This window comes from Armigeres subalbatus, chromosome 3 (assembly GCF_024139115.2).
Source record: "Armigeres subalbatus isolate Guangzhou_Male chromosome 3, GZ_Asu_2, whole genome shotgun sequence".
Classification (NCBI taxonomy): domain Eukaryota; kingdom Metazoa; phylum Arthropoda; class Insecta; order Diptera; family Culicidae; genus Armigeres; species Armigeres subalbatus.
In genome coordinates this window covers 425,367,867-425,380,221 of record NC_085141.1, presented here as the reverse complement: position 1 = coordinate 425,380,221, position 12,355 = coordinate 425,367,867, and the positions used below count along the sequence as shown (strand labels likewise).

At 35.1% G+C, this 12,355-nt stretch overlaps 1 protein-coding gene across 1 annotated transcript; it reads left to right on the top strand.

Moving 5' to 3' along the window:
- Nucleotides 1-1,008: 1,008 nt before the first annotated feature.
- Nucleotides 1,009-11,052, top strand: LOC134227402 (zinc finger protein 236-like). The gene is made up of 12 exons (XM_062708837.1): nucleotides 1,009-1,176; nucleotides 1,879-2,051; nucleotides 2,135-2,194; nucleotides 2,254-2,385; nucleotides 2,788-2,934; nucleotides 3,933-3,998; nucleotides 4,650-4,706; nucleotides 8,393-8,467; nucleotides 9,388-9,447; nucleotides 9,510-9,641; nucleotides 10,026-10,165; nucleotides 10,268-11,052. The coding sequence occupies exons 2-12, from the start codon at nucleotides 1,884-1,886 to the stop codon at nucleotides 10,278-10,280; spliced, it is 1,050 nt and encodes a 349-aa protein (XP_062564821.1). The 5' UTR covers nucleotides 1,009-1,176; nucleotides 1,879-1,883; the 3' UTR covers nucleotides 10,281-11,052.
- Nucleotides 11,053-12,355: the final 1,303 nt, after the last annotated feature.

The following is a 12,355-nucleotide window of genomic DNA, read 5'->3' as shown; positions in this document are numbered from 1 at the left end:
GACAGTTATGCGTAGAACGGCAGTGTATACGACCTTACTGTTGAGTTCGAAATACGTATCAGTCAAGGTACAATCAAGTGGTGGAATTAAATGGGATGCTACAAACTCGTCTTATGACAAGTGAAGACATTCCATTAAAAAGCTCAAAATAATTTTCGTAACAATTGGGTGTACCCCAAAAATGATTTTTTGAAAGAAGGCCCGGAGACCCATAGTGTCATATACCGATTGACTCAGCTCGACGAACCGAAGTGATGTCTGTTTGTGTGTATGTACGTGTTTTTTTTTTCTTTCTAAGCAATGGAGGGGGAATCTGCTCAACAGACATCCTGGTTTGGACGTCCAGGAAGTGCGGGGTTAGGGACCACCTCCATCAGCAAACGAGGGAGGCATGACTTCATATCCGACCCGCTAAACCGTTTCCGTGTATGTATGTGTGTGTATGTGTATGTATGTGTGTGTGTATGTGTACACATTTTGTAGGCACACTTTTTGAAACTTAGCATTTCCCGATTTTCTCGCAACAAGTTGCATTCGACGGGGAATGCAGTCCCATTGTTTGCTATTGAAAATTAGCCCGATCGGCATTTCAGAATTATTGAAAAATCATTATTTTTTCACATGGGTCCCTTCTCGGAAAAAAAATTACAATTTTGAAAAATGAAATCCAAAATGATGGCAATGCATAGTAATTAATGCAAAAACATGCTAAATGATAGAAAAAATGCGATCTATTATCCTAAAGTGATTTTCAATGCATTTTACGATGCCTGAAGAAGGCACCATGACCGCTAGGTGAATTAATCTGTTTTTTTAATGGTTGCGCTAATAGAAGTAATAAACTTATTACCTTTATTGTTGCGCTATCTAAAAATCACAATAAATAAATCTATTATTCTATTTTCAGTGCATTTCTTCCAATTGGTTCATTGAATGAATAAAATGCCTTGAACGTGTATTGACGCTTTTCGCATAACCGTCCAATGCGGATGACAGGTTGAGCAAACAAAGACCACTTATACGTGAACGGTCTATGTTCTACAACAACTATACATTTACTTATAGCTGTACCAAAAGGTAAACAAATATTATTGTTTGATTTGTTCAAAATTGTACGCGGCTATCCCGCTATCAAGGGCACTATTTTCAACAGTAAATACTGCACAGGTGTTCAAGGTGAGTGTAGAGTTCTATACATAAGTCATATTCCAGTCACTGTAGGTGCGTATGGTTAAGATTTTCCCGAATTTCCTTCGCGGGTAAACTGGTGGTCTTGGTCGATGAACGGGGATTTTTCACATGATGTGTACATCGAGTTTTCAAACATTGTAAAACTTTAGAAGGCTTGTGTACATCGTACATCGTAGGATGTTGGACAAAGTGCCGTGAATGAATAATGCCCAGAAGTGCCAATCGTTGATTCAAAATTTCAAATCCAAACGCTACTGCTTTTGACGCCAATGTTGATGATCATGTTCAAGGAATAATTACCTATCTTACGGCTTATGAATCGAAGATTTTCACTGGTCATTTAATAGATGAACGTTATTTGTCAATAATTTCAAATAGCTCAATAAATTGTTGGAGAGTTCCCGAGTAGATTGTTATGAAAATCTCGAAAACTTATCGTATGTATATGGATGCCATGTACATATGGGACTGACGTTCGGTTAACGGCAGTGAAGTCAACGTTCAAAATCTTACACGATTTCATGATGCTTTTTAGAATTTTGAATCTTGATTTGTCGACAGAAGACCTTCCTACTTTTTTGCACAATAGAAGTTTTTACGAAGGCAACAATTAGCACGCCGTCAATTCAAAGATAATTTTCTTCTATCGCATACCTATTATACACAATGTTTACAATTATTTTACAGAAAACATGGATAACATAATCATCAAAACGGAGATAGAAGTAGAACAATCGGACGAACATCTACAAGATCATCATGATACAAGCGATAAGTCTACGGTAGCCTCAGATGAAAACGTTAATATTGAAAAACACGTTTCAGATACAAGCACGGCGCCAAAACCGCCAAAGAATCAGGTCAGCTATATGTTGTACGTTCTCAATGCCATCGTATGTGGGAGTATAAAAAATGTCTTTATTTTTATTTTTGCTTCCAACAGTTCCCATGTCCAGTATGTCATCTTGAGTTTGATACAACAGGAAAAAGGAAGCATCATAAAGTAAGAATGACCTGAATTGTTATACAGCTAAGTAAACAAATAACCTATTTTTTTTGCAGACAATTGTCCATGAGGAACCTCGGTACGAATGTAAGGATTGTGGTGAAAAATTTCATTACATTGCAAGATGGCGGAATCACACAGTAACTCATGAACCAGGAAGAAAAAGTAGAAGAACCTTAAAACCTAAGGTAAGATTTTGGTACTATTAACTATGATTTAGTATAAATGGCCTGGGTTTTGCTACATTACCCATTTTATGCCCGAAAACTTTTATGCTATTTTATGCCCGAATAGCAGACTTAAAAAAATACATCGTATCGGATATTCCTCAAACCATTAGCCTACCTACTTAGGATATCATTACTGATGTGAATTCATTTACGTTTTCTTTTTACTAACAAAACATTACAAGTTTAAGACAATACATATTTTTTATCTTTATCTGAATCGAATCGGATATACAAGTTTTCCACATTTTCTTTATATACCGTTGAACTAACACTAAAAACTCGTTTACAAATATATTTATCAAAATGACGTTAAGTGCCAAACATGGTTGTAACGGATCTACATTTGTGCACCATTTACAGGTTCAGCCTCGCGATAATGGATACGTCGGAAGGGTTGTACTCGAGGATACCGTTACTAATATTAAAACGGAAATTACTACAGAAGACACAGTACTGCAACCCCAGGATCACCAGCTAAAGCCCAAAAAGAATAGAAATAAGCAGAATGTAAGTATTGAGATGAGTATTTCTTGGTTTAACTACATTTCTATCGTTGCTGTGTCATTTTGCCGATTGAGAAGTGAGAAAGTTGAAAAAGGGGAAGTTGAAAAACAAAGGAGGGAGGCAAAAGGTAGCAGAGAGAAGAAAACAGGAAGCTAGAAAAAAAGAAAGAAAAAAAATAAAAAGCAGAAAAACCTTATTTTTTATTTTTTTTTTGGCTTTATCAGCGAGATTTTCAGCCCGAAGCTGGCTCGTCTCGAAACCTTAATTAATCCACCTAGGCCTTATTTGACTTTGAAGTTTAAAACGACTAATACTCTCTTCATTCATTGTATTTCGCTCAATTGACGTTACTACCAGATAAACTGCAATCTATTCTTTTTGTTGGGAGTTGATAAAAATAGTTTGAATTAGGTTCTGCAGCATGAATTCGACTACCCCCTGAGTTCAACAAGAAGTACTACTAATTGTGCATCAGACTGAGGTTACATACAATCGTTGCAGAACCTAATAAAGAGCACAATTGTCATTCCAAAAATCAAATTCAGAATCAATAATACGCTCAATTGAAATGAAATTTCCTATACATAAAGCCTTTACTCGTACTTAAGCCTGCAGTTTATCTGGACAACTATCAGACTGACTAGAAATCATGGATATCAGGCTGACTTCACAAATATTTGTCATTGTGGCAAACAGTGTACTGATAGCTTTAGTGTATACGAGAAAGACAAAAACATTTGTTCATAGTTCGAGCTGGAAATGAGCTCTTCGTGGTTTATTCAACGTATTTGGCGTATATTCCTCATTTTTGAAGCGTTATGCTTTTTCTCACAGCCCATGCATGCTGTATATATTTGGGTTACTCATTTTAGGGTACACAACATTGCGGAACCGTCATTTATGATTTATGTATGATGTAGAACAGATATCCAACGTATGGTCGTTGACCAATCAATACTATGATATATTTTTTATATTGTTTAAATTTATTATTTTTTCAGGTCTCATATTCGTGTCCTAATTGCGATGAAGTGTTTTCTACGCTTTCGAAACTATATTATCATAAGGTAAGTGGTAGCATAAATGTTTAATTGTTTTATTCTGTAACATCTTGTTTTTCACATTTTGTAAACTCATTTATTGTAATTGTATAGAATAACAAGTTGGAGCTGAGCTTGATTGAATGTTCGTATAACAAGATCAGCTCAGCTGTTCTTGTACAGAGAACCCACAGATGTTTGCTTGGGATCTTGTTTGTTGAGTCACGCTGGCGCCTGTCACATTAGAATGCAAGTCAATGTAATAACGGGGGAGAACATAGTGATGCAATGATGATTATGAAAAACCCTACAGGTTCGAGAGGCAGAGGTTCGTCTTGGTTAACAAGCTGCCAAATTCGATAGAAGCAAGGAGTGTAATTGTCGCTGAAAAATGCAAAAAAAAAAAACAAGCAACAAATGACAATGTTGCAGAGGATTGTGTTCTATTCTGTTCTAGCGATTGCTAGAATATGTGAAATATAGAGAAAAATACAAAGTAGGCGAATGGAACAGACCTGGGATGGAATCCATGATCTCCTGCGAATGATTCAAAAGCGATAGCCATATGACTACCAAGCCTGTTTCAACTAGTACTCGTACTTTCTTCAATTAACACTTTAACTACACATAGTTCAGGTATTCCTTTTTTCTCACATACGCTAAATTTTTATATTACAGATACGACATCAGGCACCAAAGTTTGAATGTACTGAGTGCGGGAAAAAGTACCATCAGCAGGGTTGTTACGACTACGCGGATTTCGCGATTTTCGCGGATTTCGCGGTTTTCGCGGATTTGGCGCGGATTTACATAACGATTTTAGGACTTCGCGCGGATTTGGCGCGGATTTAGTTCTAGATGGGCTTCATTTTCGCTAGCAATAGTTGTTGAAAACAAAATTTACGTTTGCAGTCAATTACTCACATTATTTTTCGGATGTTTACAAGCTTTTATTGAATGCCATGATTACACACTTGAGCATTCTTTTTTTTCTTTATTAGAGTGATTTTTTAATATTTGATTAAGTTCATCACTGTCGCACTTGAGCATTCATTAAACAAATGTTATGAAGAGAGGGGCTCTACTTGTTGTTATTTTTAATGCATTCTGAAAAAAGACGCATTCAAAACATGTCTGTTTAAGGACATGAACCCCCATTTTTTAGCTCGGCAATTTCGTCGTAGTTCCAAGATATTTGTCGGTTTCTTATTGATTATTCCTTTTACGATGAATCACGTAGCATGATATATCATTTTTCTTCAGGATTTCTGCCATTGTTTAGAACATTTTATATTACTTTCATAGCATTCATCCAGAGCCAAAAAGAATATGCAACAATTGAAAACACAAAAATGTTCCTTGATGTTATGCAGATGCCTCATTTTAATACTGTTTTGACTCAAATCCCGAACAAGACTCATATTCCAAAAACTGGCGTTTTGTCGCCCTAACACTATAATTTTCAACGGTTTTCCGAACTGAGCATGAGGATAACAAACAAATTCAAACTCTTAAGGATAAAAATACACGAAAAAAGCCAAAATGGCTTTTTTTAAAACGAGTGTTTGGAATATGAGTCACGTTCGGAATTTGAGTCAAAACGGTAAGTGCTTCCGCAGAAATTTATTCAAATATTAAAAGGCGATCTTCAAAAGATATTCCTGTAAAAAGGCGGTAATTTCATGAGTATTTTTTGCAATATTTTCGGATGACTCCGATGATATTTTACATACACAGAAAAATTACGAAACCTCCTAAGAAATTTTGACAAGGATTCTATGAAGAATTTAATAAATAAATGTCTACAGTCTAAAGAGGATTTCTGCAGAAATTCCCCCAATTTTTTTTTAAATAATTTAACGGATTCTAAATCGGTTAAATTATTTTAAAAAAAATTGGGGTAATTTCTGCCCAAATTCTTGAAGCGCTGACCGCAGCAATTACTGTAAAAAAGTTAGCAGTAATGTTGCCTTGAATTTACGAAAGAACTCTCGGAATGTTCACCGGCATTCACCGAAGGAAGTCTTCAGAAATTTCCAAACCGATTTCCACAGGAATTCATGAAGGAAACTCCGAATGTATTTCCAGAAGATTTTTTTCCCAGATTCCCAGAAAAATTTCCGCAAGTATTCACGTTGCGATTTTCTCAAACTTTTTGTTAGCGGTAATCACAGGAATATCTGTAAAAAAAACCTTACAAATTGCGCCTCGAATTTGACGAAAGGTTTTTCGGGAGTTTTTACGCAGCAAGTCACCCGTAGTCAATTTCTGCATGAATTTGCAAACCGTTTTCCGCAGGAATTAATGAAGAGATGTCCGCATGTAGTCTCCAAAGATTTTCCGCAGGTTGTTTTTGAATAATTTACTTGAGTTTTCAACAAATTATTATATTCAATTTATAACAAAATTCCAGAATGAATTTCCGCATAAGTTCCCTGGGGAACTTTTGCAAGAAAACCAGGTTTAATTTCGACAGATATTCTCGGGAAAATTCGAAGCTCAACGCAAGTTTATAATTACAACAAAGTTGAATAATTTATTACTTCAGAAGAAATTGCCGTTTTCAGCAGATTTTTTGTTATTTGCCAAGTTCATCTATTCATCAATTATGATCAAATCTGGTCTAAACATTTATTGTAATATCAATGCATCTTTCCCAAGTAACAATCAGTTACCACAAATAGACATCATTGTCGAACTAACGTTTAATTAAAGTATTCGTAGCTGAACAATATGTAGTATGAAATAACAAATTGGGCAAACATTGTTGACATTTGTAACCAGCTTCTGTTCTGCTTTCAGTCATGTATCTGAATAATACTTTTATAAACGTTACCGAATTATTTCTTTTTAAATCGAAATGTATATTGAACAACTAGCTAAATACAAACAACTTAAACTTGCAAAGCTTATGCTGTTCATCGTGATGCATATGTTTGAATAATTTGTTTTTGAAGCATCGAACAAACGTTTTAAAACTCTATTACAATCTACGCACGAGCATGAGTTTATTAAGAAGTCTAATAATTGACGTTATCAGTAAACATCATTGCTTCTGTATCCGATTTTAATTTTGTTTATTTATATAATTTTAAAACGTTGAATAAACGTTTGACAATTCGCTTATTGCAATAACAACAATGGCTTTGGTTAAACTTTGTACGAACGTTAATTCCACTCTACAAATAAATTTATTTTTAGCGGTCTTATTCTCATTAAAACATTTTGCACTTTGCACTTTGCCATTCACTAGAGAATAAATTATTATTTTTATACTTACTTCAGGAATGATAGAAGAAATCTGCAGGAAAAATCTACCTCCATGATGGCAGATAAAAGGCAGCAGCTTCACAACTCACTAAAACAAACTATAAAATCAAGACTGAATGACATTACACTAACTATAACATCATAGAACTCCTATAAAGCTTTTGTTCGATGGTTGGCAATTTTGTTGAGTAATGACCAACAACCCCATTACAGCTATTCTACCAGTATTGTTCAACAACGTATGGTTTATATTTCTTATTCAGCTTGGTACTATGCAAGGTGACAAATATAGCTGATGGTAAACAATAGGGCTGGGGATTCAAAGGTCGTTGGATCGATACCGGTATCCTGTTCATAATTTATTTTTCATCTTATTTCCAGTATATTGAACAATGCCTTAATAAGTGTAACAATGTAATGAAATAAAAGTATTTAGAAACGCATAATTAAAAAAGCCTAATCAGAAAGTTGCTGACTAGTTGTATTAACATTATACTTGGTTTCTGAACAAAGTCGATGAATAAATATTGTTATTTACTATTTAAGTAAAGTTGAAGAGAGGTTGCTAGTTGTTGTTGAATAAATACTCCATTTTTGGGCGAACAATGCTGGAACAAATGTTAACATGTATGATAGTATAATTTTTAATCAACGCTGGCTGAATAAATCTGACCTTACTAGTGGTTATTCAACTGGCAATTGTTACTTGGGTTGTGCCGAATTCCACTGACAATAACGGAACAAAAAATGTCAAAATAATCATCTCATTTAAAAAGCGGTGCGTATTGAAATAGTTTTGGCTGTTTAGTTCTTGTTTACTTAGCGTGGCTTTATAGTGGCGAAAACTTAGATGGTCGGTGGGGGTTGTTAAGTCCTATTTTCAATTTGGTACAAACATGTGCAAAATTGAAGCTTTTAATCATATTTAAAATCAAGCATATTAAAAAACGACCTCGAAGAGAAAACTTTTAGTAGATTGTGGTAACCAAAATTGTTATTTCACGTGTATTTGCTCAAAATTTAGTTCTGGGTCGCGCGGATTTGGCGCGAAATGGATTTCATGTCGCGCGGAAATCGCGCGGATTTGATTTTAGTCAGCGCGGATTTGGCGCGGAAAATATTTCAGGATCTCCGTAACAACCCTGCATCAGAAATATAGTCTTCAAATTCATACGAAACACCATGAATGGAAAAGAGAAATAGGTGAAAAGCCGAGAGTTAATACGGTATGTAAATACCTAGGGCCGAATCAAATATTAATTTCTTGTTTCGTTCTTCTGGTATACAGTGACCGGCATAATAAAAGGCCCACTCGCCGTTTTTCATACAAAATGGTCAACTTTGGCGATCTAGATCTCGATTGCGTGTGAACCAATTTTGCTGGAAATTTGACCATAGCTCAGTTATAACTTGAATTTTACAACACCTATGTTTCGACCATATTGATTCGTAGATAAAAAAATTATTGCCAAAATGAAGTTTTCGGCAAAAATTTATTTTTTAAATATCTTGAATTCTATAGGTTGTAAACTGATGACTTATTCAGCAAAAACGCGTATTTTGGCAATACAAAAAAGTTTGCGGAATATACTTGTACACTGAGAGTTGTAGTTTTCAAGATATTATAAAATATTTTTTTTGCCAAAAAAATCGTTTTGGTATTACCGCGATAATTTTTTACCCTATAAAATTCAAGTTATATCTGAGCTCTGGTCAAATTTTCAGCAAAATCGGTTCACACGCGATCGAGATCTAGATCTCCAAAGTTGACCATTTTGTATGAAAAACGGTAAGTGGGCTTTTTATTATGCATGCCACTGTAATAAATGGGGTGGATAGTAAACAACAAATAAAGAAATTGACAAAAGAGCTTTAAAATTTTCTTAAAATTGAATAACATCAGTTTTTTTAAATGGACGTCCATAAATAACGTCACGCTTAAAGGGGGAGAGGTATTGAGAGAATTATGACAATCCATACAAATCAAAGAAGAACATGGGGTTGAAATGGTAAATTTTTACATCACGCAATTAATATAACTTCCCAAACATTATTTATGAGCGTTCTAAATTTTATTATTTTTTCCATAAAACATTTAAGTTTGGCTGAAATAATCTAATCCGATTTTGTTTTTCATTTGAAACAGTTACTGTGCCCAGTATGCAAGGAAACGTTCGATACACCTGCGAAAATGAAACATCATAAAGTGAGTATGATTTCAGAACTTGATAGGTAACCGGTAAAACAAACATTCTTTTACTGTTGCAGTTAATCGCACATGGAGAGGCTCGGTATGGATGTAAGATTTGTGGTACAAAATTTTATTACAGTGCCAAACTGAGAAGCCATTTGGTACTTCATGATACAGGTAGAAAACCGAGAAAAATGAAAAGATTAAAAGTAAGTATGGCTTTTAGTAATCCTCATTCTAAGCATGGAGTAACATTAGATTCATTATTTGCTGAGTACTTAACATCTACTTATTCTCTCTTTTAATTGATTATTAAAATTATTTTAAAATTTCATAAAGGGGGAATGACGGCTTTGGCAGGTTTTGCTCTATTATTGGCAGGGGGTTTTTGTTGACCAAATTTTATGAAATTTGGCCACAATATTCTTTGATATGCAAAGAGTGTTTAGGCCAAATTTGAGCATAATTGGTTATAGAAAACCCCCCTGCCAATAATAGAACAAAACCTGCCAAAGCCGTCATTTCCCCTATCAAAAAATATAATGACTTGTGTACTATGAAACATATCAATTTATTCTTCTTCTTCCGTGCAGCAACCAAACAATGAAAACAATAAAAAGGATACACTTGAAGATACTGTTATTAATATCAAAACTGAAATCGTATTGGAGGACACAGTATTGCAGCCGCAAGAACCCACGTTGGATTCAGCAAGTATAGGAGGCGTTCAAGTGAGTATTTCACATCTATTTAGTTCTAAGCATAACAATGTACGAATGTTTTACAGTTAGCTTTTATACTTACTACTAACAAAAACTTACATGTTGTTCCTGGTACCTTTTACATGACCATGTAATCTCAACTTTTTCTACAAACTCAGGTAAGCATTACGACGTGAAATTGCCGGTGATGATTGGTATTGATAGTGATGATGATTAGAAGCTGTCCATATACCGGTATGTTTTTGAAAATTTGAATAAGTTGTCTACGCTGGGCTGAGGGATGATTTAAAACTGAACAAAACTTGCCCATGTGCACAGGAAGAAAAACGGATTTTCACGTGAAACTAATAGCAATTTTATGAAACTTTGAAAACTTTTCATATATGGAATCTTTAACATTTTTAAGGACCGATAGACGCCCTCACACCGCATTGAGCGAGTAAAAAACCACAGAACCACCAGAGCTTTAGAGTTTTAGGCATAGGGCAAAAAAATAAAACGTTACGTTTCGCAATTGATTATGGTTTCTCTAGTGTTTTTATTGATGAGAAAGAAAATTGATTAACGAAATTATTTTCTGTCAAATGTTGCCAGATGTTTTCACTGTTTGAATGAAGCTTAATTGTACTGAGGGCACACTGTGATAGATGTTTAGGAGTGCTCTCACGCATTTTAATTCTGAAGTGCTGGTCTGGTAGGTTATCGGAAGAACTTTGCGCGTTGAACCTGATATAGCCTTGCGATTACCAATATCGCCTCGCCATTCTCGATGGAAACTCTGACTTTCATATATTGATACATTCACATAATAAAATGTAAAACAAGACGGTTAAGAAGAGACATTGAACGCATATTTATTTTTGTACGAATCGAAATACATATGAATATTAATTCTGTAGTAATTTCTTTTATTTGGCTGCCAACAAAAGTGAACATCTTTTTATATGAGTGAGCGTTTTTAACGAAATACCAAACTGACTATCGCTCATTAGACCGGTAGTCATCTGCGGACACGAGACCTGGACAATGCTCGTGGAGGATAAACGTGGACTTGGCGTTTTCGAGAGGAAAGTGTTGCGTAATATCTATCAGATGGAAGACGGCACATGGATGAGGCGAATGAACCACGAGTTGCAACAGCTGTTGGAAGAATCCATCGTTTACACCGCGAAAATTGCGAAGATTGCGGAGGGCCGGGCACGTAACCAGAATGCCGGACAGTAACCCGGTGAAAATGGTTCTCCACAACGATCCGACGGGATAAATTCGCTACATAAAATTTAATTTGTAACAATCACCCTTGAAGACTACATTGCATTAATCAATATTAAATGTATTTGAAGGAGAAATTAAGTTTTGCTCTTTAACTCAATAAATTTGAAGAAAATAGTGTTCGACATTTGACTTGTTAATTTGTCTAATACCGCGTACATTTAGAAGACAATTCCAAATATCGCGCGGAAAAATTTCTAATACCGTGCCCTATCAAACAATCTCAAATGATTATCTTAAAAGCACAGTTACAATAAAACATGTGAATGATTGAATAATCTACGTATTTTAATTGAATTATAAAGTCATACTTAAAAAATACGTGATATAAAATTACTATTTTACACAGATACTGGAAGAAGAATCATTCCTTTGGGAAGATAAGCAGCTTCACAATATTCACGGTTTATAAGCGTTCATTGATTTATCTATTAATTCACTTAATTCATTTAGATCTAAGATACGCTGTAATCCAGTACCTAAATACGTTTGAAAATAATGAGAGAATTTGTATTCACTTAAAGAATACTCTACTTTTCTATAATAAACTGTTAAGAAAGTTACAAAAATATTTACGTAAACAGTCTGTGGTAAATAACGCCATCAGAGATGTTTTCGTTCGTTTTGTCGTATTCTTAAATATATGGGGCTACGAAATGGTGAGTTGACATCCCGGAAGGGGCGCCTAAAATAGCTCTGGTCCTCACAAGTTCCAATACTCACGCTTCCATCGGTCTTCCGATGACAATTGACCGTCAGCTAAGGGTTGCGTACTTAGCTGGTAGTGTAGCCTGGGTACTGTTTTCCTTCTGACATCAGCTAGAGTGAGAGGGTGCGTCATGTGGGGTCTGCCTAGGATGTGGTGGGGTTCGACAGTGGGCTCTGTTGAACTTCTATAAAAAGCTGCATGTGTCCCCAAGCAGGCCCTA